The following is a 26872-nucleotide window of genomic DNA, read 5'->3' as shown; positions in this document are numbered from 1 at the left end:
CAACTTGGCAGATCGAACAGACATATTAGTGCTTTGTCTTAGCAACATCTATTGGATTTCATGAGTTGCCTCCCTTAGTATATAATACCAACTAACCAATAGCATGGTGCATTGTACATCGGCCAAAAATGGTGGAGGTAATTGACCTAAAACAGATACTTTATAAGTATGTTCCAGAAAGAATCAATTAATGATTACAGGTCTATTTGAGTGAAAGTTATTTGTGCAAACATGGACCATCAGGTGAAAATTGCTTATCGATCAGTCCATCAGGTTGTGTGCTCCCCTTATCTCAATCGAGTATGAACAGTTAAAATTTGAACAACTTAATTTTGAATGGATGTGGTGCCAATTTATATTTGTCTAAATTAAATTCAGAGTTTTACAGGAGGAGTTTTGCTTTTTCTAGAGTCAAACTCTTGAACTCCATACCACCTTATATAAAGTCAGCTGACTTGTGCCATACTTTCAAAAAACTTAATAGTCAACATATACAGAAACAATCATTTGCATGATTTTGTTGAATGCAGCTCTACTACTCTTTAATACATTGTTATAAGATGTACTCACCTATAATGGTTTACACATTTATACTATTTGTATGAATCTTGTATGTACTCATCCTTAAAACCTTGTAGTACTTGATCACACACACACACACACACACACAAACACACACACACACAAACACACACACACACCTCTGTCTCGATAACTTGCACACAATGGGATCCCCAGACACAGAGTGCAAGTTACTGTGGGACCTCTACAAACTTTAAACTTGGGGGTGGGGGTAGGGAAATGGGCTGTTTAATGACTGAAACCTCATTTTACAATCATGTTGATAATAATTGTTAATAATGCACTTTTTCTAATGACGTTGTTCCATTTTCAGCATAAATAACAATTATTTTCAAAATGTCAAACATGTGTAAGATTGTTCCAACTGGTTTCAACAACTATCACGTGTATGAGAAAACATTTGTGTATGATGTCATTGCTTTTTGTTTTTGTTGATTAGTCTGGTTCCCAGAGTGGTATTTAATAGTATAATGCCAAGTCAGGAGTCAAAGTTGCAGGGAACTAGACTAACCGTCTATACACCACCAAACAAGTTTCCTTTTTTTCTCCAAAAATAGCAACATTTATTTTGTGAGACAATTGTCTACATCAAAACTCAATTTTTATATTGTTCAGTCAGTACAATATTGATGTCGTGATTTTATTGGAACTTGGATGTAATATTCAACTTAATGCTAAGGACACCTTTGGGTGACCAAACAATTGTCCATTTCTTATTGCAGCGGATTCAAATAATTGTGGAACATTGAGACTGAATTTTTTTCAGTTGCTTAGCATTTTTACAGAATGATTGGTGCTACAAAGGTAATCAGTTTTCTTTGAAGTTTCAGCAAGAAATATTTTTCTGTGTACATTTTTATAAGAAAAGTAATTAGCTGTTGTATAGGTAATTGTAGGTGTCACTGTTTCTGCCTTCAGAGGTCGGTCAGTTGTAGCTAGTCCTGGTAGCATGACTTGGATAGACAAAACAAGTAGATCTCCGTGTTTGTCTTTATTTTGGACGGGGGGTTGACAGTTTTTTTTTGTTTGCTTGCTTGCTGCATTCCATGTATGCATCAGAATTTTTTTAAAAATAAGGTCAACAGATAATGAATACACAGTTGATCTGTTCTGAGAGGGATTACTACAGAAAATGTGAGTGTTCCCAAGGATTTAATTGTATGAGTAAAAATAGAATAGGAATTTTACTTATGATCCACATACAAAGGTCAGAGTAAATATATTAATTGCTAGCAAGCAGCCAATAATCTGACTATTTCGTACTAAAGATTCATTATGAGACAGTAACTTGTCCATTTTATCTCCTCCAACAGAAATGTCAAAAAAAAAGTGAAGATCACACAGCATACAGTACTCAGGCCAGATGTCAGAATAAGAGCATGATATAGCAATGCACTGTTAAGATGGTTTGTCAGTATGAGTAATGAATTTGTTTCTGTAACAATAGATACATTCCAGTGCATTTTATATCTAGTTTGCATCTTCCTTTTATGGTTCCTCTGAATTTCTTCTCTCCAAATCAAGATTGTATGAACAAGTTTTAATAGGCAGTAATGTCATTCCCCTCCCAAAAAAAATCACCAGATGATTCTCACCAAGAAGGAAAATAAATAACCATTCACGACATTGGAGAAAACCAGCGTTCTCCATGAATAAACTTTTTACACCTTATTTTTCATACTTTTAAGAAACAAAAACCTTTCATGTCTGTGAAATTGCATGACCCAGGCTAGAATCTTCTTTTAATACAGTCTCTTCCCCAAAATGATTATAATCTTTTTGCATGTCACTTTTTGTACTTTTAAGAAAGAAAATAATAATTTTTGTGTCTGAAAGATACATGTAAATGAAAGTTTGGTAGCCAGGTTGTGATTGTATTATATCCAAATTTGTTTTGTATGCGTGATAATAGTGGGGTCACACTGTATTTGTATAAATGTAATTGTAGAAGGCGTCATGGAAGATTGCTCAGTTGACCAAATGAGCTCCTTCCTTACATAAAGCCATTATTGTCATTATTTTTTTTAATCATCAGGTATGACTCCTATTGCTAATAATGGAAAAACGTCTAATTTGGTTAATATCTCCAGAATGATTCGTAATACCTTCATGAAAGTTGGTATGTATTTGTATAATTTAAGAGTTTGTCCCATGTAAGATCTGCATTATCAAATTATTACTTTGAAACTTATCTGTTCATTTTTGTTCAACACCATTTAAAAAAAATGCAGGTCAAATTATATACATAGTATCTGAGGTCTTCTATAACTTTAAACCTATTGGAGAGTGAAACTTTGTATATTTGTACAACATTATCAAAATTTGTGAATTGGGGTCCTATTTTCAAAGGCAGGGTCATGGCTGAGCATTTTTAAATTTTCCATTACTCTGTCCTTTCTGCTCTTTAACTATAGAACCCTTTTAAATGAAGCAATGAAACTTGCTATACTTGTACATCATCACTAGGAGATGTGTAACATACCACGTTGATAGTCCTTTCTTCAGTATAGTGGTCACAACATTATTTTATATTTTCATCAGACTTTTCCTTTCAAGCCTTAATGTTAAAGCAATTTGAGATTAAACAATAAAATTTAATATAATTAAACATCATCAAAAGGTGAGTCACATACCACATTGTGGTGTTATCTTAAAGTCAAGTTGTGGCTCAATATTAGAAGTTTTGCACCTTTCTGTTTCACTCCATATTTTTATGACCTTGTTAAATTAAGGATAATGATCTCACTATGATAGGCAGATAGAAAACTTTGCTTTTTAAAAAATGTATTTGCACTTGATATCTTGTTGGGGAGGGTATTTCTTAAACATTCACTTATTGACTGATCTGGTTATCACAGGTAATGTCTCCCAGCCTTGAGGATGTTCAGTATGCCCTAAACAAAGCTGTGCAATGTGTACAGGATATCAGTAAGAAGGTCTATCAGTGGGGACAGGAGAGAGAGGAGACTTTCCCAGATGGAGGTATTGACTTTGCTTCATTTTTGTAAAATGCACATAGAACACAGAGAATATTTAATTATAGTAAATGTATAGAAAAGATGAGAAATCTACCTTTCCTTCTAGTATTACAACATAGGTGCTCTACTGAAAAAATAGTATTACATTAATCATGTCCATCTGCCCATGGTTCTTAAAGCTGATTAATTTTGACTAAGTTGCCATATTGGGACATTAATATTCTATGGAGACCTTTTCCATTTATTAAAAAAATTCTTTTTACACAAGATTTACACGTAATAGAACTGTTTTAAGTTATGTTGTCATGGTAGTTTCTATGGAAAAATGTTAAAAAATACAGGCATGCATTCAAATTATAGATTTTATGAGTGAAGTCTTTGTGAATTATTTGGAAAGTCAAAGTTGTATTGATTTATGATTTTGAATTTTACTACTAACTATAACAACTGTATTTATAAAGGGTGATGCAGTTAGGTGGAGAACTAAGCATTTTTTTATGTATTAATAAATATACATAGGTTTAAACTCTGTTAGAGCTGTCAAAGTTTATGAAACTTTTACTGGGTATCTATTGATCCTGACGATCAGTTTCTCAGGTACCCTATCAAAGGAAATTGTACTAAATGTGAACCTGAACTGCTTTTTTGTAGATTCATATATGCCAATATCCAGGAGAGATATAACCATAATTATTAGTAATAAAAGTGGCAAAAAATCCTACAACAAGAATAATTACCAATCAACACATGCTTTCATCGTGCATATAACTTTTACTTCAGATTTTGTGAATATCGAAAAAAACGTGTGAAAACTACTATACTAATCATGGCGCAATGTGCAAAGAACGATTTGCATTTGTGAACTTGCTTTTCCATAATGGTAAAATATTTTTATAAACAGTAGGATATTAATAACGAGTTCATAAACAAACACCATACCCATGTAAAACCCAAGAACTAATTGCAGTAGGTCTGCAATGGTCACGAGTCACTTTAAAAAAAAAAAACGTAAAGAAGAACGCATGTACAATTTCATACTGTTTCAATTTCCAGCTAATAAAGCGGACATTATTTACTGGTCAACTGATTGCGTCTAATAACACCACCAAGCCCAGCAAAAATGTTGGCGGCTTTCATTTTTTGATGTTTATTAAATTGTGAGAATCTTTTATCAACCATCGCATTGTCTGCTGCTTGTTTGTGTATGCAGTTAAACAAACACATGTCGGCTATTGTTTGAGCAACGATGGTATACAGAATTAATTGAAGACAATCACTAAGATGATTTACTGGCTTTACTTATGGATCAGTAACAAGTAACATTTCTGATAATGTTTATTTTGGCATAACACTTCAAGAATTTGGTGAAATTGTTAAATTTCAGAAGGCAAGCCACAATCATATTATATTCGAATTCATACTCGAACTCTTCCGTAAAATGATAATAAACGTTTTACACACTATTTCTCCTACTTTTCAAAAGCATTTTTCTGGGTATGAGAAAAAACACATGTATTTGAAATTTCAGGAAAAAAGTCATGATCGTATTATATATTGTATTATGCTCAAATTGATACACGATCTCTTCCCCAAAGTGATAATATTTTCTTTTTTGCGCAAAGTGCAGAGAACGAATTGCATTTGTGAACTTTCGTTACTATAGCAGTAAAATATTTTTAGAAAAAATTGGAAATCAGTACCGAGTTCATAAGTAAACCCCATACACATGTAAAACCTGAGAACTAAGTGCAGAAGGCTTGCAATGGTCACAAGTCACTTTTATAAATCAAATTTAAAGCTGAACGCATACACATTTTCATACCATTTAAAATTTCCAGCTAATAAAGTGGACATTATTTACTGGTAACATGCCCGATAATGTTTATTTTGGCATAACACTTCAAGAACCTGGTGATATTGTTCAATTTTAGAAGCTACACCACGATCATATTATATTAAAATTAATATGCAAACTCTTCCATAAAATGATAATAAACGTTTTACACACTATTTCTCGTACTTAAAAAATATAATGTTCCTGGTATGAGAAATATACACATACATGTATTTAAAATATCAGGAACTTAGCCGTGATCATATTAAGTTCGAATTCATATGTGATCTCTTCCTCATAATGATGCTAAATTTTTTATTCACTATTTCATGTACTTTGAACAAAAAAATATTTTTTCATGTGTGAATGAATATACGAAATTTCGGGAGTCATGTCACGATTGCGTTATATCCGAATTCGCGTTACAGCGGGGCGCATTATAGCGGTGTTGCACTGTATGTATGTATGTATGTATGTATTAGTCTGAACTGGGTAGGTTTCTGCTTTCATTTGACTTATTAGATTTATGTAGAATTTATCTTTATACTGTCTATTGCATATATATATATGTTCATGAAATATTTTAAAAGGCTTAAAATTAAAATTAGTTGCAATAGAGAGAGAGAGAGAGAATAAACATGCACGAAGTACAAACACAAACCCTCTTTTTGTTATTAAACAGAAGGAACCACAAAGATTTCACCTCATCACAAGACACATAAGATAAAGGGATTTTATTTATATCACAAACTAGGAGTTAACCACAACCAGAGTTCCTTCTTCCTCCTCATTCCTCTAAGATTTACAACATATCACAGGGTTTTTTTTGCCGATTAACCTCACCATTTGAACTCTGATGTTGCCTACATGGTTTCCCATTAAAACAATTGAAGCTGTTGAGCATAAAGTCCAGCTTTTGGTCACAATACCTTCCCATACTGACTTCTCATCTACTTCATTTAGTATGCTGAAAAAGGCCAATCTGAATCTAGCTGCATTACGTGTGCTGAAAGCTGTGGCCAAGACTTCTTGGTGTTTAGTTAATGTCACAATGGCTTTATTAATTGAAATTCTGCATAAGTTGTGACATTGTGCTGAAATTGATTAAAGTCTTACTTAATGACGGTAAGACCTTCTATAGCTGCTTCATTGGAAGACCAGTAGAGACCTGTCTCCTCATCTTTTATTTCCAGATGGACCGTATGTTGTGAATTTTGGTCTTTAACCCAAACCCCCATGAACTATTGAGCGAGCCTTTGTTCAGGATATCACACTCAAAACAAGTTTTAATTGCTTGGCATTTGCTAAAATATGTGGTCACATGATGCTTTGTCTGTTAACACTAGTTGTCTACATTTTATTAGGAACTTTTAACGCATTAACCCCTGGAGCTTTTTGTCATTTTCGCCTGAAAAACGAGTAGGAAACACATTTTGAAAGCCATTTCTGAATAGACTCGCAAACACCAAATCCCCGGTCATCTTTCAATAACATACTGTCTGGTTGTGTTAGAAATATTGTCTTTCATTGGCTATTTACTCGCGCATGAGCAGAAGGGTAAAAGTTGTTTTGTATATTATTTTATTTTTTATATATTTTTTTTGTGCTAAACGGAGCCATTATTTTTGTTTGGAAACCACTCTTTATTCCAAATGCCCATCTTATCCTACTTTTTGTAAAGGCTCATCTGTCTGTTTGCAGTTTGTACCGGTTTGCCTTAGATCTGAAACCAAGAAGTCTAAAATCCAGACACAAAACTGGACTCCGACCACAGGCAAATTTTGGGTTTAAAAAAGTCAGGTCCAAAACATTAGTTTTTTTTATCTGTATTTTGTAGTGCAACTAGATATTCCAGATTATTTGTTATCATTGTAGAGCTGCATATATCTGCCTTTCTATAATACCACCCCCTTTAGTGTATCATGCATGATGATGACGCCACAGAGCTCGGCTGTAGGCTACTACCTCCTGCCCCATTAAGTCGTTGCTAGGGGTTAAGGTGTTAATCAGTTCCTCTCCTTTTCAACTGGCAGTTGTCGCAACCCAAATAAAATAAATCAGTTACCTTTCATAGTTCGACTACTTGTAGAAATTCCCCATCTCAGTTAAATCTGTGTTGGGGATGATGAAGATAGTCTTCATGCCTAGTTGGGGCACTGTGTTTCTTATAATGTGAAAAATTATTGTTGGAGGCACCATGTCTCTGGATTTTGTAAATATGTGTACCAGTGGTGCTAATTCTCACACTTTTAACCCCCCATCTTATCAGTCCATGAATGAGATTGAAGTGAATTGGAATTTCATCTATGTTAATGATCATATTGTTGGTGAAATTATCTTCTCTTCTGACCTTGCAAATTCCTAAAATGATTTATTTTCTTCACATCTTCTTGGTGTTACTGGGTCATCAGATAGATCGTACATATGGATATCTTCAAGGATATAATTTTTTCTTTAATGCTCATGAAAAAAAAGACAATTGATAACAATACAAGGTTAGTTTCTTTTATTTTATTATCAAATAAGTGTTCAATTTTATTGCAACATGCAGGGGGTGTATATGTGGAAATTTGATAACAAAATTATTTTTTTCTAAGTTTTGGGACATGTTACCTATGATAAAGTTTCACAAGAAATTCTGTTACAAGAAAAATAATCATTAATTTGTGCCCCAGTATTTAAGGTAAATATGGTACCTTCTCCTACTACCTCAGCTTGTTAGCAGAACTAAGTGCAGGGTTTTTGTCTCTGGGACCATAATTGCAGCAGCACACATGGCCCAGAGAAACACTCACATTCTTTAAAGTCAATCTCCCTCAGTGGTGAGTACTTTCTATTTTATTCTAGTTTAGATCAGGTATAACACATTAGCCTACCCACATGACAGAAAAATCCATTGGCCCTAGAGTGATGGGTAGGTCATTGCAGGTATGAAAGTGTTTTTTTGTAGGGGACAAAACTAATGCTAATTATACAGTACTTACCCATAGCTATTGATGAATGCCCTCCTCCCACTCCACTCTAATGTCCTGATCTAATCAATGTCTATAAAAAAGATGACTGTTCTTTGCATGACCATGCAAGGTCCATGAGTGGACTTTGTCTTGCTGTCAATTCTCCACTCTGGGAATATGCAATGACACCAAATGGACGAGGTATTTTGACGCATAGATATAAAAGTTTGCCATAGTGACAGATAAGTATTGCGTAATTACCATTAGTTTCACCACCCAGGAAACTATATTTTCATCGCGGAAAAAAACCTGGAAAAGATTTGGAATTTTTGTTGAAGTGTGTTAACCATTTAGTCAGGTTAGACAGTTTTGATGTATTGGTACTGCAGTAGAACTTTTTTCATCTGGACCTGATTCATCTTAATATTTTCTTGTCACTTTATTGAAATCACATCTATACCTCCAGAATTGACAGATTTGGCACAATAAATAATGGCTTTCTTTATTTAATGAGGAGTTTAGAATCACCACTTACTGTGTACATATATTTAGTCTTGAAATACTTGCAGATCCTCATGTGAAATTTGCGTCTGGTCCATTGAAGAATTACTACAAAAGCATTGCAGAGAATAAAGACGTGGCCAAGTATACAATGATGATTTCCTCAGCATCAAGCATGCTCAAGAATGACATTATGGAGGCCCTTCAGAGATACTCAGACTATGCCTTTCTCTGGGAGAAGGACAGACAAGAGGCAGTCAATGTGAGTGAATTAGAATGTCAACTTACCATTTTCATAGATTTTTCACACACAGAGAGACTAAACTGAATACAGAATTTGAAGATAATTAATTCACTAGCATTTTAGAGAGAGAGAGAGAGAGAGAGATTGTGACCTGAATACCAAGTTACTCATTCTGCACTTTGACATCTGCATCAGCATAAAATCTTTTTACCTTGTTTGAAGATTTAGTTTATGTCCTTTCTGTGCTGTATCTTTCATATTGATTCCAGAATCTCTTGGCACCGACGAGTTTGAGTTCAAAAGTACCCCTCAAGAATAAGCCACCCCTCTAATTTGACCAGTGGCCAGCATATTGGTACAAAATGTAAAATGTTCCCCAGACAAGTGGCCACTTTTTAGTTCAAATGTGTCAAGAACCATTAATTATTCATATTGTGACCGTAAGCGGGCCACAGTCCACTTTGTAGAAACGTTGCAGAAAGTTCCCTCTTCTTGCAAGAGGTTTGTGGGTTGGCAGATTGTACCTTCTTTCGAGGTGTCTGCTTAATTTGGTTCTCATTATCTAGAGGTTGACCACCTTTGATGTTATTGCCTGGTTCGAGTAAATATAAATATAATTGGTGAAACTTATAGTTGGAATAGATAGAGATCTGAGCAGATATATAGAACAGACCAACACGAGCCCCTGTACATGTAAACAACAATTTAATCAATTACATAAAACCACTGTGAGTATTCATTACATAATGAATATACTCTGCTTCTGGAAATAAAACTTTTCACCGAATTAGAAAATACAAATATATTTAAATAATGTAGCCGATCTGTTTTACTGATAGATTTAGTTCATCATAGGATTGAGTGAACAATCAAAGTCAGTACCTTGTACAATTGCATAACCTGCTTCTCAAGTTCACTCCACTTCCACTGTAGTTGTTCCTTCGGCTTAACTCTGTTTTGTCTCTTTTGGTCCTCAACTCTGTGCGTAGCCTGTAGTTTCACAGATACCTGGATATCAGGATAATACGTCTCACTATACGTCTCAGAGATATTACGTCACAGGATACATCTCAGAGATGATACGCCACAGGATTCATCTCAGAGTTAATACATCACAGGAGCTATTTTCTCCCTTTGAGCTCTCAGTGTTCCTCGCTTCTACTGCCAAATTTGTTCATCAGTTTTCCTTGACAAAAGTTCTCTTGGAGAACAGTTTTATGAGAGAATTTCTCCCAAATTTACTCTCGTTGTCTTCTTACACTTATTAAAATTTTCGATGTGGCGATATTGAAACTAGGAAATTTAGTGTGGGAAACATGCCCCTTATTTAGTGTAACCAATCAGGATTAAATATATTTGCTGCCTTTTCGTAGCTAGGCACCAAATCTGGGGTCAATTTGACCTTATACGTTGCGACTACTTGTTCATGGTAATTTTCAATTTTTGACAGTTTAACTATGGAATCGAAGCTTACCGTGTCCGTAATAGTCAGTCTGGCTGCTATATAAACAAAAGTGTAATTAGGCTCGTTACTGTCCCAGACCAGATATTTAGAAATTCTCACAGTATAACGATTTAATAAGCTGCCTGTCTCCATAAATCTAACTAATTATTCTCTGGTCTCAAACTAATGTGTTCTGCATAGATCGCCAGAATTTTGCCCCTTCACAGTGAAGTAAGGTAAGTAATCACATTATCTCTACCATCGATACATTTCTCCCGATGTCAGGTTTCTGTTACTGAAAGAAGTATTGACTGAAGTACATGTAACACTAAGATTAATATTATATCATTATCTATAAAAGCTGATGTTTGCAGGAAATGGGCTCAGCAATGTTATGATAGAGTTTTGGGCTTCATACATCTGTCGAGTTCTAATCTTTGATGATTACAACCGACTGTAATTGTCAAGATTATAATTATAACATGGTCAGCAAAGGCTAAAAATAGATTTTATGGATTAACACACGCATATAAATTAAACTTGAACAAAACAGGGTACCAGACAAAGGCCTAAAAATCATGTGACAATACATTTATGCTTCTTTTATGAAGAAGGCATTTCGTCTATTCCACAAACGTTTCGTCTGCATAATAAAATTGCATACAGTTAGCAATATCCGAATAAATCATTACCAAACATTAACATGTCATCAGGTAAATGGAGATGTAGTATTTTAGAAGAAATCAATTATTTTACTCTATGACATCGGGTGGGGTGGGGTGGGGAGGGGGACTTGCCGAATGATTTTATGTAGAAAAGACTCAAAATCTAACAATTTTATGCTGAAAAGACTTGAATAAACAACGCTATAACTGATAAGGAGATTATTCAGCAGCAATGGGAAAATGGGGCAAATGGAAAGAGAATTACATATGTACCAAAATTTAAATGACGTTTTTGAATGGTTTTGCAATGTGCATGACAACAATACCAGCTCGCATATCACTCTTACATCAAGAATAAGAACTATTACTATATATTCAGTTGAAATAAGTCTATTCTTAAGAAGAACCTTTTAATAAATAATGTTACCTTAAAACAAAGATATTCAATGAAGATATTAAATGCTTTGAAGTATGTAGCTTTCTTACTACATACATTACATATACTTCTCACAAAAAATGTAGTCCCCCTCTGGAAAGGCCACCTGTCTTAGAAGGAAACCTTCCCTGTGCGGAAGGGGTGGCTGTATAAGTTTTTATTTTATTTGAATTTCATAAATAGTTGAGCCAGAAAAGTGAACACATCATAAGATGAGCTCAGTAACTACTCTTTGTCTTTTGATGCACCTGCCAAAAATTACAACAAATGTTATGGACTTTGTCAGCTGATCCATCTTATTTTTCTTTAATTTCTACACAGTAACTTTTGTTTTAACACCTTATACCTTTACCATGCTTTTGGATGGCTGTCACTTGCAACAAGAAAGGAGCATATTTATTGATTTTTGGGTCAAAAGGTAATAGGTTAGGGTCACTGTCTCTGAATGAAGAAAAAAATGGTATTTGCATAACAAATTTTGTTTAATACATATGCCTTGAACACAGTTTGCAGAGGGCTTGCACATGTGCCAACTTTTGGGAATTTCTGTTGATTTTTCTGGGTTGAAATGTTAAAGATGAAGGTCATTGTGTCTCAGGGAAATAGTTTTGCCCAGTAACTTGTCTTATTAATATGCTCATTTTTTTCCGTTAACTTTACATTGTCGGAATCATTCAGTATTCCCCAATACTGAACGCGCACGACAATACACATATAGCATTCACGTGAATAAAGGAACTACTTTTTATTGTAAACAAACAATGATGCAGACACCAGCACTTTTGATTTGTAAACAAATCATATACACTCGCGTAAGAGGCTCTTTACGTTGTGGTTATTTAAATTTGTTTCTGAATGAACTAAAACATGTTTCGTGGACTGCAGAAAAAAAAACTCAACTGTTTTGGCACATTCCGCGTTGATACAATGTTATGTGTTTAGGCTAGCTACATTATATAAAAGATGGATGATTATGTCCTTACAAATAACATACAAGTGACAAGGAATATACTGTATTCTTTATCTGGTGATAAGAATGGCAAAATAAAATATACTTACAGTTTTACATCCTAAATTTCCTCAAAATGTTTTTTCTTAATTCTGCAAATCCAAATTACATGAGCCATGTCATAGGTTTTCAATCTGGATTACACATTTCGAAAGTGTGCTGTAATTTTGATGATAAGTGCAATTGCATCCTCCTTACTGCACTCAAAATGAAATACACATTAAATTCCATAGCGTCTTTTTGAAAATTGCAATTGAAAAACTTCTTATTTTCCCACGTTATGATTTCAAACATTCAGTGACAGAAACAGAAACACATTTGCAGACGTAAAGACGCTTCTCCCGCGCCACTTCAATCCGATGTATTTCATGTATAATTTGCACAGATGAATCCAGTCCAAAATCACAAACCTTCATCAAATCGAAACAAAATACCAAAATATATTCACTCCAGATCAAATGGAAAAGTCGTTGCAATGTCATTCATTCACAATATGACTGCAAATTTCAATTTTAACTAGACACGCCATTTTCTTTTGAAAGTTTTGTCGAGCGCGCAACTAAGTTCAAATTTATCTGGGCGGAGCTATGTGCGCATTAATAATGATGTCATTTTGTAATGTCAAATCTGTGCTTGTGTATTTAGTTTGGAATACGGCATTCATTCATTTACGTTGTTTCTTGTACTGTATTTTGTTTATATAATTAAACCTTAGGTAGAATTAAATAATGAGCATATAATAAAAAGGTTACTGCATTTGTATGGGAAAATATGAACTCGTTTTGTCGGAATGATATACTGCACTCACAAGTTCGTTCAGTATTCATTCCGAAAACTCGTTCCTATTTTCCCATACAAATGCAGTAACCTATAAATAGGTTAAGTTTCTTGATCTAACTTTGTGGATGGCTTGCACATGCAGTAAGACAGATTTTGTGGTCTAAATGTCAGAGGTCAAAGTCATGATACATCTAATAAGAAAAAATATGGTTTCTGCATAGCAAATTTGGTTCAAGACCTTGTATGTGGACCAAAGATTAAAAGTCATTGAAAGCTCTCATTAATCTCAACAGACCTGCCAATCCTAATGATTTTGCCTTAAATCTCACGAAAATTACCCATAAAATATGTACCTAAGGCATACAAGCAAAAACTGTAGGAATATCATCGCCAAAAAATCCGGATAATCGGTTCATCTGTGTTTGTTTTGGATCTGGGCTTTAAAAATAGTGAAATTAGTCAGGGAACCAGACTAAGATTACAGCAGCACCCAAACACTTCAGGCTGCACATATTTGTTCATGTGAAGCGTTTGCATAATCAAACTGTTGATTATAGAATATATTTTAAATGGCATCCATATAGTGTTGCATGTTTAAGACAAAAGGGAAAATAAGCCTCTAGAAAAGTGTTAACGTATTTACCGTATATGTTGGGACACGATAAAATAATTTTTTCTTCTTTGTGCCTCGGAACTTATGGTGAAACATTTTTTTCACTTTGGTCATATGTCCCAGGACTTAAGAAACAAAAAAAAAATTGTATTGCATTTGTGCTTGCCCTCCCCCACTACACGTTGCAATAAAATAGATAAATAAAATGTTTAATTGAAAATAAATAGAAAGCAACTAACCTTGTATTGTTATCATTTATTACTTTTTTCAACATGAGCATTAAAGAATAAAATATATCCGTGAAATCCGTATAAGTAACATAGGCTTCCATACTGTAGCATGTATTAATTATGTCTGATACCACACACCACATTGTTAATTGACATGAACACTGAGAAACGATTATGTGTGTTTGTGCTGAAAGGTTTGAACATATTATCTGACTGAAAACTAGAGCCAACAAAATCACAAGCAATAGGGAAATAATCAACCGATATCTTGAAGACGCCATTCACGCATGACACGGTATTGGGTGCAAAATAATCAAGATTGAATTATAGCCAGGTCTGCTGTATGACAGTATCTCACAGATAAAAATCTTCATTTGAAAACACATTCACTTAAGTGCAAGTGACAATCTTTTCACCAGCTTGGGTTATAAAAGTATCCCTACTATTTACCCGCAGACATCAGTGCACCTTTGTATTAATTGTAACCACAGATGCCAAGCACATAGTTGCCTGGTGGTGAATAAACATGACTGGCAGGGAGCAGTTAACTCCTTCTTTGAACCTACTGACCTGACATCAAAGAAAAAAGGTTATTTTTATTACAAAGAAAGCTGATCTCAGAAGCCAACTTTGGTTACTTTTTGTGTAAAGGATATCAATACAATGGTTATTTTATTGCAAAGCAAGCTGACTTCGGAAACTGACTATGGATTCTCTGAAGCGAGCCGATTTTTTTTTTGAATATACAAAGACAGCTGAGATGTAGAAACAAATGTGGGTTCCTTTTCACCAGTATTCACAGGAATTTTGAAAATAAATTGAAACAATGGAACAAATTTTAAAGTGAAACAATATAGTGCTTTGTGCATAGACGTTGATGACCCTGCATCACCCAGAATATTTGGAGAAAATGAAATGTGATGAATTCGTGAAGGCCAGAAGAGAAGCAAACAGTTTCACAAACGAGAGGGAAATAATCAACTGATACATCAAAGACAACTGCCATTCATGCCTGACACGGTGTTAGGTACAAAATTACCAAGATTGAATTATATCCAGGTCTACTGTATGACAGTATCTTGCAAATAAAAATCACTATTTGAAAACACATTCACTTGAGTGCAAGTGACAATCTTTTCACCAGCGTGGGTTACAAAAGTATCATTGCTATTTACCTGCAGACATCAGTGCATCTTTTTATTAATTATTTCTACAGATGCCATGTTTATAGAAGCCTTGGTCATAAATAAACACAGCTGGCAGTCAGCAGTAAATTTCTTCTTTGAACTTACCGACAGGACATCAGAGACAACAGTTATTTTTATTACAATGCAAGCCGACCTCAGAAGCTGACTTTGGACTCGTAAGCCAGATTTTTTTTAAAGATATCAATACAAAGGTTATTTATTGCAAAGCAAGCTGACCTTGGAAGCCGACTATGGATTCTTTTAAGTGTGCTGAATATTTTTTTAGTTTTGAATATGCAAAGACAGCCAAGATATGGAAGCTTACTTTGGTTCCTTTTCACGAAATTTTGAAAATAAAGTGAAACAGTAGAACAGTTTTTAAAGTGACACAATATAGTGCTTCATGCACGAACATCGATGACCCTGCATCCCAGAAGATTTGGAGAAAATAAAATCGCGTGATGAATTTGTGAAGGCTAGAAGAGAAACAGGTCGTATTGCTGACAATATGATCATTAACATGGATGAAACTCTAGTGTACTTTGATTGCATTCCAGGATGGACTGATGATAAGATGGGGGTCAAAAGTGTGAGAATGAGCAAGACTAGTGCAGATTTGAAAAAATCTGACTTTTGTCCTTGTAGTTTCCACTTAGGTGATGTGTTGCCTCTAACAATTTTTCATGGTATGAGAAAGCTAAAAAAATATTCATGTACTGAAAGAATGAATCATTCATGTGCATGCTGAGGGTTGTGTTGATGACATGCTGCTGCTGTGGATTAAAGACTTTTATCTGAAGTACACAGTTTTATATGTTTTAAAATAAAATTTCAGTTGGAGTGCAGTTTCTGACATGTAATTTTTGAATGATTTAAAAGGTGTCCCACAACTTATGACTAAAGAAAAATGATGTGTTCCACAACATACAGTGCACAAAAAAATTTCTTTTAAAATTAACTTATGGTGTCCCAGAAAATACGATGTCCCAACATATATGGTAAATATGGTAATATTCACACAGAATAATAAGAAGGAATATTCAGATTCCTGTGAATAAAAGCTTGAAAGGACACAATTACGTTTATTGGACATCACGTGCCACTTTGAGTATGTCTCACGGCGGGAGATATGATTGCCATCCTCATGTGTCATTGAAAAGAATTTCCAAGAATTATGTTGAGATATAGCAACAAGCCATTGAGTTGCATAGGGTTTGGAATTAAAGTTAGTGCAACTGTATTAGTGATAAATATAGTCTATGCTTACTTTATAAACTTTTCAGTTAAACATAATGTTTATTGTTGGTGTGTCTAACTTTTAATTACGTTTTCCAGTTTTACAGCAGCAATTTATGATATTGTATTACACCTTACTGAAAACTGGCCAATCTTATGGGAAAAAAATCAACTTCTTTACTGAGACAGACTTGTCAGGGTTGGCAGGTCTGGCTCCATATTCAACCATACCCAAATAGTTCGTACATAGATAAGTTCTTAAACAAACATGAGCTGAAAAAACTACAAAAACTGTGGAGACTTTTACTGGTCATGTTTGATCGACACTTAAAATCTTAACATCCCTCGTGCACGTTTATATTTCACATATTATGTATATGTCACTTCATTTGTTTGTCATTATGGGTTTTATGAAAAAGGTTGTTTTTTTGCAAGATTTTGTTACTGGTTTTAGTAGGATTTCAACCAATTTAGTAAGCACCTATATACTTATAAGACATAGATTTAGTTTCGGTTCTGTTGTTTGAGAACATACTGTCGATTGTAATGAGCATTTCCATTGTGATCTTCCCATTGCTAATTTCATAAGCTTTTGTAAAAGTGTTGGGATTAAAATATACCTCTAACAATTTGAACTCCTTAGGAGTCTATTAACACAGTTGCTGTGTAAGAAATTGAGATCAAGTTTGGCAGAGAATACTTGATATTTGAATGTGAATTTCAACCATATTTACAAACAGTGGATATTCCTGGTTACTGCATAAGGATCAAAGTAAATGAATTATGTTTTTTATTTCACTTAAGGATTTGGAAATGCATACTTTAATATATTCAGAGAGCATTTCATATGAAATATACTCTGTTCCATCACTCTTAATATCTAATTTTATTGTGTCAAAAGAAGCATACAAGAGCATAGTTGTGCAGGAAAAGATTGATCAAGGTTTGCAAATAAGAATTTATTGATTCCTGGAGATTCATTTGAAGCATTTAGGGGAAACAATGGTTTGGTTACTTAGCTTGCCTGTAAATATATCTTTTCTCAAAAATCAACAAGGGTAATCTTTAACAGAAAAAAGTATGGGAATCGTTTGTTAAGAGCTATAGATTCATCTCTTTTCATGTTTTTACATGCTACAGTTGGCAGTCAAAATCAGCACTTTTTTGGGCAAACCAACAACTGTCAACATCAATGTTATATGATCATCAGTAGCATGCTCAGCAGTCAGACAACACCAACATCATATCAGTAAAATTGTTTGCTAGAGTCAGCTGATATTTGACCCTTGGAAAGCTGTGAATATGTTTGGATTAGAAACATAGTTTAAACCAATTCTCTTTTGATTCATTTTGTTTGGTGCAGTCCATCACTTCTGACTGGCATCAATATTAGTTATATGGCCTGTTATGATAACTATCTGAACCTCACAGACAGGTCAGAATTTTTGCCCTCAGTGACACAGCTCCCTAATTTTGATGTTTTAATGTGCAGATGCACCACCTCGTAAAAACTTAGAAAACATGCGGTCCGTATCTATGTTTCTGCAACCTGTAAAAGGGTGCAAGAGGTTTGGCTGTTTTTTTTTTGTTATATGCAATTTTTATACTGACAATAAAAGGGGTGTGAGTAATACCCCCATGTAGTATATTTATACTGTAGAATAGGAAGGAACTTTGTCATGCTTGGTTCTCCTTTATTCAGTGAATAGTGATGCTGATACCAATATCCAACAAGCTTAGTAAAATAATAATAGTTGCACTATAAAAGCAATTTCAATATTACAACATTTGCAGCACAAGTTGGTCAAAGTTTAATTGCAACTCTTCACACTTCAATAAAAGTGTCTGTTCTGAAATGAATAAATGCTGCTGTTGCAAATTTGTGCAGGTTCTATTCTGGAACAAGTGATTGTGATAGTCATGTTAATTTTTTAAAAATCAATCCAATTAAATTTAACAGAGTGCTTGAAGTTGTGCATGATATTAATATTTACAGGCCCAAGCTTTATGTATTTATCAAATCTGAAATCCTATATGTAGAAAGGTCCCTTTGTTTCTTCTGGGGAGGTGAAATCCCCATCCACCCAATTTTCAACTTTGGAATAGTCTCTTGTTCTCTTGTCCAGATATACCAGGCATAGTGATTATTTCTTTGAAAGAAGCTTTCAAGACCAGTATCAGTGAAATACTTGATGTTCATATTTACAGGAATTTTTGACAACTAATCCAATCCTTTCGGAGTACAGGGCAAAAGTGAACATGTTCAAGAAACTGGAGACGAACATTGATGATATTCCAGCCTCTGAGGTTGTAGGGCCTATTGAACTATTCACAGGTATGACATATCTATGAATCCCTTGTTTGAAATGTTCTCATCAGACAATTGCCAATTATGACATGCAGGACACAAATCGCCAGAAATATATGGTAGTACATGATCATGTTTGGTACAAAATAGTGTGAATTCTCTTTTATTCATGAGTTAAAGATTATCATGGATTAAGTGGTCCCTAAAATTCATAAATTCAGAGATCCAAGCTGTAAGAATTTAATTTTGACATCATTTCTCTGAAACTGAGTCAGAGTGCTTATGAAAATGCTATATTTGCACAGTGATGAAGATGATAACTTCTAAAATTACTTCACAAAAGGACATAGTAACATTTGTTTTGTGCTTAGCCATGAATCACTGGATTTCCTGAGAGAAATAAGTTTGATATTTATGTACATACATTTTTAACTGGCTGTCAATAGACATGCATAACTAGATAGTTATGTAGTCAAGCTGTAAACAAGGACTCAAGATAAAATTGAACAAGGTGCAAGTAATTTTTTTCTCAAAGGGCTGTTTTGCTTTGAATTGAGAAGTATGTTACTGTTTATATTTTCTGTGCAACAAATCAGAAACACTACAGTTCAAAAACAATACACTGCTGATAAGAATTATTTCTTCAGTCTGTTATACAGTATATCTTGCTAGCCAGTATGAACAGTGAGCATGAAATAAAAAGAAAATTTGCTTGCAGTGAGTGAGTAATATTGAGTAATATATATCTGATTTTGTTCATCCTTTTGTGAAATATGTCCACTATTCACTTGTTTCATGCAAATATCCTCTATGGAATGGTTCATTGGACCAGTCAACTCTTTAGTGGAATTACCTGGCTGTACATATTCCGAGGTTTCCTAGGAAAAAAATATTCCTGGGAAAAACCTCGGAGTATTGGTTGCTGACTTTCCGAGGTAATAGTCCAAGGACAAATTTTTTTTAAAAAAACAATGTCCAAGATGTTTTTTGTCAAATATCCAAAGTTGACCTCAGACTTCCAAGTTTTTTTGTAACCAATACGCTGAGGTTTCCTAGGACATATCATCCACGGTGTCCATGGACATATCGTCAGAAGTGTCCATGGACATATCGTCCAAGGACTCCTTGGACACCTCCCTGGCATAAAACATCGGACCAACAATAATATCAAGCAAAATATTACAGAATATAAGAATACATTTTATTTTTAATTTGTTCAACACATACAAACAAATTTTTTACAAGGTCCAAATATCAAGAATGCCCATAAGATTTTTTTAGTGCCAAATTGTCCATTTAATTTGGAAAATCCATCCATCTGTATACTGGTTTCATGATGGTTTTAGCACTTCACTGATTTTCTTGTATATCATTGCCTCTTTGATATTCTGACAATTCTTTTGGATCAGTTCTGTAAAAAGAAAAAATATTGGTTGAAAATATAAAATGTGATGAATTAATAAAACAAACAGTATGCATATAACATGACTGTTATTGGCAGCCTTCAATTTACAAATGATGTTTGGAATCCTTTAGTTCTGAAAACAAGGTATTTAACCTGAAAATGCTTTATTTCTCTAACTGACTGTTCTTTGAATTTGGGACCATCATTGTAAACCCTTTATAACAAATACAGTCAAGATTATATTCTGTTCCTGGCTCAATGCCTGACAAGTTTAAAATAATGGATCATATTTTCACTGTATTCTCCAAATGCTGTATTATTTATGGCTGTATATTATCGTGGCAAACTGGATTTTCAGATTTATTTTGGATACGCACTGTCTGTTGGTTGTTTACAGAGGTAAAGTTGTAGCTAGTAATGACACAAATATTTTTTTGTGCAATTTTCTCTAAAATGTCAACATTTTTTATAAGTTTACATTGAAAAGAATAAACATCAGTTTTTTGTAAAGTGCATGCAATTACGTTGATCATACAAAACTCCAGTTGAACTTACCTGCATTGGCTTTGATTACGAGACAAAATGTTGCTTACGATCCTACTTATCCTACACCAATAGGAAAGCAATAATAGTTAACCTATTTTTAAAATTGTTTATATTTCAGTATTAATAATAATATTAATAATGGATTCATTTATATATATATAGATTTCTCTGCTCACGTTCCACGTGAAATGCAGACTAAGTGATATATATTTTTTCATTTATAATTTCTGTTGTTGTTATTATGGATTTCAACTTAACGGACATAAGTGTATTCAATTGATTCATTGCATCCTTTATTTTGGTGGAAATATTCAGCCAGTGCAAGCATGGACATTCTATCTTATCACTAAGTTGAAATTTATGTTTATTATAATAAGTGCTTACTACCATATGTAAGTTAGGTACATACCACAGTAATATAGAGTTGTTCCCCCATGGTACGGTAATCTGGGACAGGTGCCATATGTGGTTTTTATTTACATTTACATGATTGGATTGACCAAGATTTTTTATAGGAATAGATAGAGGGAGAGTCAGAAACTTTACAATTTGTCTCAATACTGCAATAACAGATAGGTTTTAATATGCACCGATAATAACATTAAGTACCGCAATAATACAGCGTTCCAGGCTACTGTATTCAACCCTTAAAGATACAACACAATGCTTGTTGCTTAGAAAGTTTTTAGCAAGTTTAAAATTGCTGCATCTTTATCTTACCTTGGACTTATTTGGCGTTACATAGTCTCTTTTGGTGTTGCTATCTTGGTGGTCTATTTTGTTGCTATTTTCTTAGCTGTTTTTTGGTGGTTTTCTTAATTGTAGATTCGCATCTTTACTTGTTTCAACCCTAAATTGAAGAAAAAGTGCAAACATTTTAAATAATATGCAATACATTTCATTTTACTAGTGATGGGAATTTATTACTTGGTAATAAAGTACATATATCCACATTTATTGCTGAGAAGAAGAAAAAAAATATGGTTTGGCATGTTGGCCTTTAAAAACAAAAATAATAATCATTTTGATTATGTAACCTGACATCCTTTGTAAAGTTAAGAGATCAATGATGCTTGCATCTTTTTGCAAATTTGTATGCAACAGGTAAAATAGAGCATGAGATTCATATCATGGATGCCATATTTCCTTTTCAATTAGACGAACAAAAGAAATCCAATTTAGGTACAATTTAATACCATCAACATAATGACACGCATGAGCATTAATCATTTTAATATGATGCACAAATTTACACCCAAAATGAAGGGCATATACTCTCTCTTAAAAACTCACTTATTTCGACTGCAAGAATAAACTTAAAGACCTAATAATGTTTCCTACCTTAAATATTCTCAGCATGTTTTTTTAAAAATGTTTTCTAATTTCATGGTGTTTGTTTTTGTAATCATATCATTATATGTTTTTTATCTTATAGATGTGGTCTAATGTTGTAAAGCGTTAGAGCTTCTAAATATTAGGCGCTGTACAAAGTCCTCATTATTATTATTATACCATCTGGGTTTGCAGGGTCTATAAAGTTGTTCAACATTGGCCATCTTGTAATGTCATGAATCAGTACTTCGTATCTCAAAGTAGACTGCAGTAGCAATTTTGGCCAAACACATGATAATATGGCAGGCCAGTACAACTATTTAAATTATAAAATACTGTATTTAAAGAAAATGGATAAAGTAATATAATCTTTCATTAGTATACTGAAAAAGCAGTAATGAATCTGATTGATTGATTTGTAGATTTTCTTGCTGCCTAACAACCTATACTCATGGATGTTCTGTTCTGTTCTTAAATGTTTTTTACACTATTCATAAACCTATTCTTCTGATTTAATGCAGTATAATAATTATGTACACAGCTATTCTAAGATCCTTTTTTGAGTCATTAAATATTTTTCATATTTTATTGTTCTTTCAACAATTTTAAACATGACTTCGTTTTCATGTTTAATAATAATAATAAATAATTAAAACCATTAATTCTTTTCTTCTAAATTCAGCTAATGTTAATGGGTTAGTTTGCTTTTCTCTATTCAAAATGGGCATAGTTAAATAATTTTTATCATTAAAATGTACTATATTCTTGTAATTCACTTCCAAAGAAGTACAAATGAATCATACAAAGATAAAATTAGACAAACAAGAAGAATAACAAGAGATTATTATTATTATCATGATTATTATTATGATTATCATATATCTATAAGGATTAAACAATACATAGAAGCAGAAACACTCAGTCCTATTTCCATACCATTGTTTCACAACAATGTTTTAAAAACAAATCTCTTTTCTACAACACACACGAGCTATCAGGAGATAAAGATGAAGACAACAATAAGATTTACTGAATGCTGTAGGCCTGCATGTTTGTCAGTAAACAATATGGCTGATGGTGCAATGCCTAGTGGGTAAATTACATCATACAGTATTTATAGTTCGCCAAACAAACCAATTCCCCTCGAAAACAGACACAATCAAGTGAAAAACTGATGCAGTGTACAGCCGGCCTATGAAACAAGAGCAAATAAATGCTCTCATTGTTTTCAAATTTAATGTAATATAATAAAAGTAATATAATAAAAAATGAAACGAGACACAGGGGCTAGTATCATTGCTTGCAATTGACCTGTCATGTACTCTATAATAACTATATTTTTATTATATAGTACATGTATGTCAAGTCAATTGTAAACAATGATATGAGCCCCTGTGGAAAAAGATATTCACCGAAATTTTAATGTTCCTGGTTGGGCACGCTTTTCGACCTAATCTTGCTCTCAACAAATAATTTTCTTCATATTCTTAATAATTGCTTCTCTGCACTTCTACTTAAAAAAATGATATTGAAAATATTCTCATCAGTCCATTCCAACGGAGGCCGTGGTTTTTGTTTGAGGTTTTTACTTTTTGCAGAACCATATGCATACTTTTTCATTTTTAGTTAAAAGGGGGCTCAGGTGCTGAAATCTTGCATGTTTAGTAACCAATCATATCATGTCTTCTTTCACAGTCATCCAGACAGGATAATCATTGTTTACATGTTTTGGTTTTTATGGCAAATTGGTAACCAATAACTAAATCAATAGAATTTGCAGTTTATGACAGTAATGGACAAAAACCTTAGAACAGTCATTGAAAGCTTTTATAGCAAATATATTTTGTTCATGCTGGCCAGAAAATATTTTCCCATATTAATCTAGAACTACTCAGGTTATTATAATTCACTAATACTGTGAGAAGTTTGTATGATGAATTGTCATGAACATTTTATGAATATAATGATATAGAAATTTCATATACATTTTTAAGAAATATCTTGGTGGTGCATCATAGTACTTGAATTGTTCATGAAATAAGTTCATGACATTTCAGGAACCTCAGAGATATATAAGTTCATCAGTGTGTTCATGAACTTCAAGTATATGATTCATCAAAATTCTTGAAGTGTTCATGAACTTAATTGAGGAACTTTCATGAATATTTGTTCATGAACTCAAATGAGTAACTGATCATGGACATTTCAAGAACATTCATGAACAGTTCATAATTGTTCATGAAGTCATGAATTTGTTTTTGTAGGGGAGCGCTGGTGGTTCTGCAAAATATGTTTACTATAGTCGGTACAAGTCATTGGAGGATGACAAATATTTGATATTAGATCTACCTCTTATTTTCAGAAAAGCATTTGCATTTTTTCAATATTCTGAACATGATTTAGTGGCACTGTTAAACATCAATGAGGAATAAGGAAAACGAACAAAAATTGAAGGAGATCAAAGAGTTTGCAAATTATGTCTTCAAGAAAATATCAAGTCTGTAGAAGATGGATATAATTTTGCACATATATGTGTATGTGTGTGTATATATATATATATATATATATATATATATATATATATATATATATATATTTGTATTTTGTCTTTAAACAAAGAGTTAAAAAGTTTCAATATCAGCTCCTAACAAATGTATTTTACTGTAGTGTGTAGTACAAAGTGTATTATACTCTCTTTATTGTTATGTATTAAGAGCTGGATTCCTAAAGTACTGAAGAAACATTCTGTTCTGGTTCTGCTTATTATCTTGCCTTGATGTTTGGGTGGAGAAAGGTCTTGCAGAATTGTTCATTGGTGCAGGCAGCATAGTCTGCAAGATCCCCCTCCCCGTGATGCATCTTGACCATTCTTTCTTCCAATATCTGAAGCAGTTTGATTGGGTTTCACAGCATCTACCCCCAGGGTAGGGGGAGGTGGGGCAAAGTTAGTACATGTGCTCTTTGTATATTCTCATGTAAGTTTTCAGATTTAGATCATGACCACAACAGTTTTATTTTTCAAGCACTGTCAATACTTGAAGTTGATTATATCTATTAGTGTCACACCCACACATCGAAAGAAGGTTAGCTTGACTTACATTTCACTTTTTACTGGTTTGGGCATAGTTTTATGCTTTGGTGCAGACCAGATAAGTTGTTGGTACCCTTTATACAGACTTTTCTAAAACTGTAATTTCACATGCTGGAGCCTTTTTCTAATGAACGGAAAAATATCTCAGAAATCCCACACAAGCTGGCATAACAGTTGCATTTACATGTACTTTGTTTACCAAGTTACATTGTACATACATAACACACTGTCATACAAGTCTTTACGTCTAAATGGGATGACTTTTTTTGGCTGAAACATTCCAAATCTTCTTTCTTGAGGTACAAGCTTATTGGAAAACATTTTACTCACCTTGTGCAGATAATTCCATAAAGGTATCCTAATGCTTGTGACATGGCTTCGTTTTATCTAGCCTACTTCAGCATATAATAATAATAATAATAATAATGACCTTATTTAAAGAGGGTAACACAATTAACTAAAAATTGATCTACCTTGAGGCCCTCATACAAAGGAATTCATTTATTTAAGCTGCATCTCTGAAGCCACTGGATATATTGGGTTTGGAAGAAGGAAATAGAGTGGGCATTTCTAATCTCAGCTGGAATACTATTCCAGAGCAGAGTTCCAGAGTATTGGAAACTTTTTTTAAATAACTCCTTATTTGGTTTGGGAATTTTATACTGTTTGGTTGACATGGATCGCAGGTGGGGAGTATTACCAGGTAGCCTATACTGGAATAGTGATTATAAATATTCAGGAGCACTATTCTGAGATATCCTGTACATTAATTTGGCTTTTCTCAAACAGCTAAACTTTCCTTGCTTTCTTTCTGGATTGATATTAGCCCAAATGCTCTTTTTTGAAGATGTGCCAGCTTTGCTATATTTTTATCATTTGAATTACCCCATACTGTACTACAGTAGTCCAAATAGGGTTGTATGTAACTGTTATAAAATAGTTTCCTGTGCCTTTCAGGGAGAAAATGTCTTATCCTACTGAGAAGCCATAAACTTGAATTGACTTTTTTACTGGTATGTTTGATATGTTCAGTCCATGATAGGTTATTATCTACCAGAACACCAAGTAGCCTATCATGACAGACTATTTGCAGATTTGTATCCTTCCATGTCAGACATAGTTCATCACTATCAAGATTTGTCCTTCTTTGCTGTGTTGAGATAAGTAATATTTTAGTTTTACCAGTATTTACCACCATGCCATTATATGTGCACCAGTTTTCCAGTTTGTTTAGGGCATTCTGTAAAGAAATTTCGAGCTCATGCTTTGTGTTTTGGATGTCTGACAATGTTGTGTCATCTGCATAGAGATCTGTAGATGTTATTGAGTCTCTTAGTAAAAGTGGTAGGTCATTAATAAATAAAATGAATAGTAGTGGACCTAGAATTGAGCCTTGTGGTACTCCATATCTAATTGTTTCAGGTTCAGACAGAACATTATTTATGTAAACATGTTGTGTTCTCTCATTTAAGTATGAAGTAAACCATCTAATTGTTC

The 26872-nt window shown here is 33.6% G+C and overlaps 1 protein-coding gene across 1 annotated transcript in view; it reads left to right on the top strand.

The window, feature by feature from the left end:
* LOC149776300 (dynein axonemal heavy chain 8-like) overlaps nucleotides 1-26872 on the top strand; it is a 565538-nt gene that overhangs the window by 155866 nt on the left and 382800 nt on the right. The window contains exons 24-26 of the mRNA XM_089942774.1: nucleotides 3441-3564; nucleotides 8918-9111; nucleotides 18902-19028. Coding sequence (XP_089798900.1) covers nucleotides 3441-3564; nucleotides 8918-9111; nucleotides 18902-19028 — 445 coding nt within the window. The remainder of the gene's footprint in view (nucleotides 1-3440; nucleotides 3565-8917; nucleotides 9112-18901; nucleotides 19029-26872) is intronic.

The sequence above is a fragment of the Sinohyriopsis cumingii genome, chromosome 18 (assembly GCF_028554795.1).
Source record: "Sinohyriopsis cumingii isolate HCF-2022 chromosome 18, ASM2855479v2, whole genome shotgun sequence".
Lineage (NCBI taxonomy): Eukaryota > Metazoa > Mollusca > Bivalvia > Unionida > Unionidae > Sinohyriopsis > Sinohyriopsis cumingii.
Note: the sequence above shows the minus strand (reverse complement) of the source record. Positions and strands in the feature narration are given on the sequence as shown.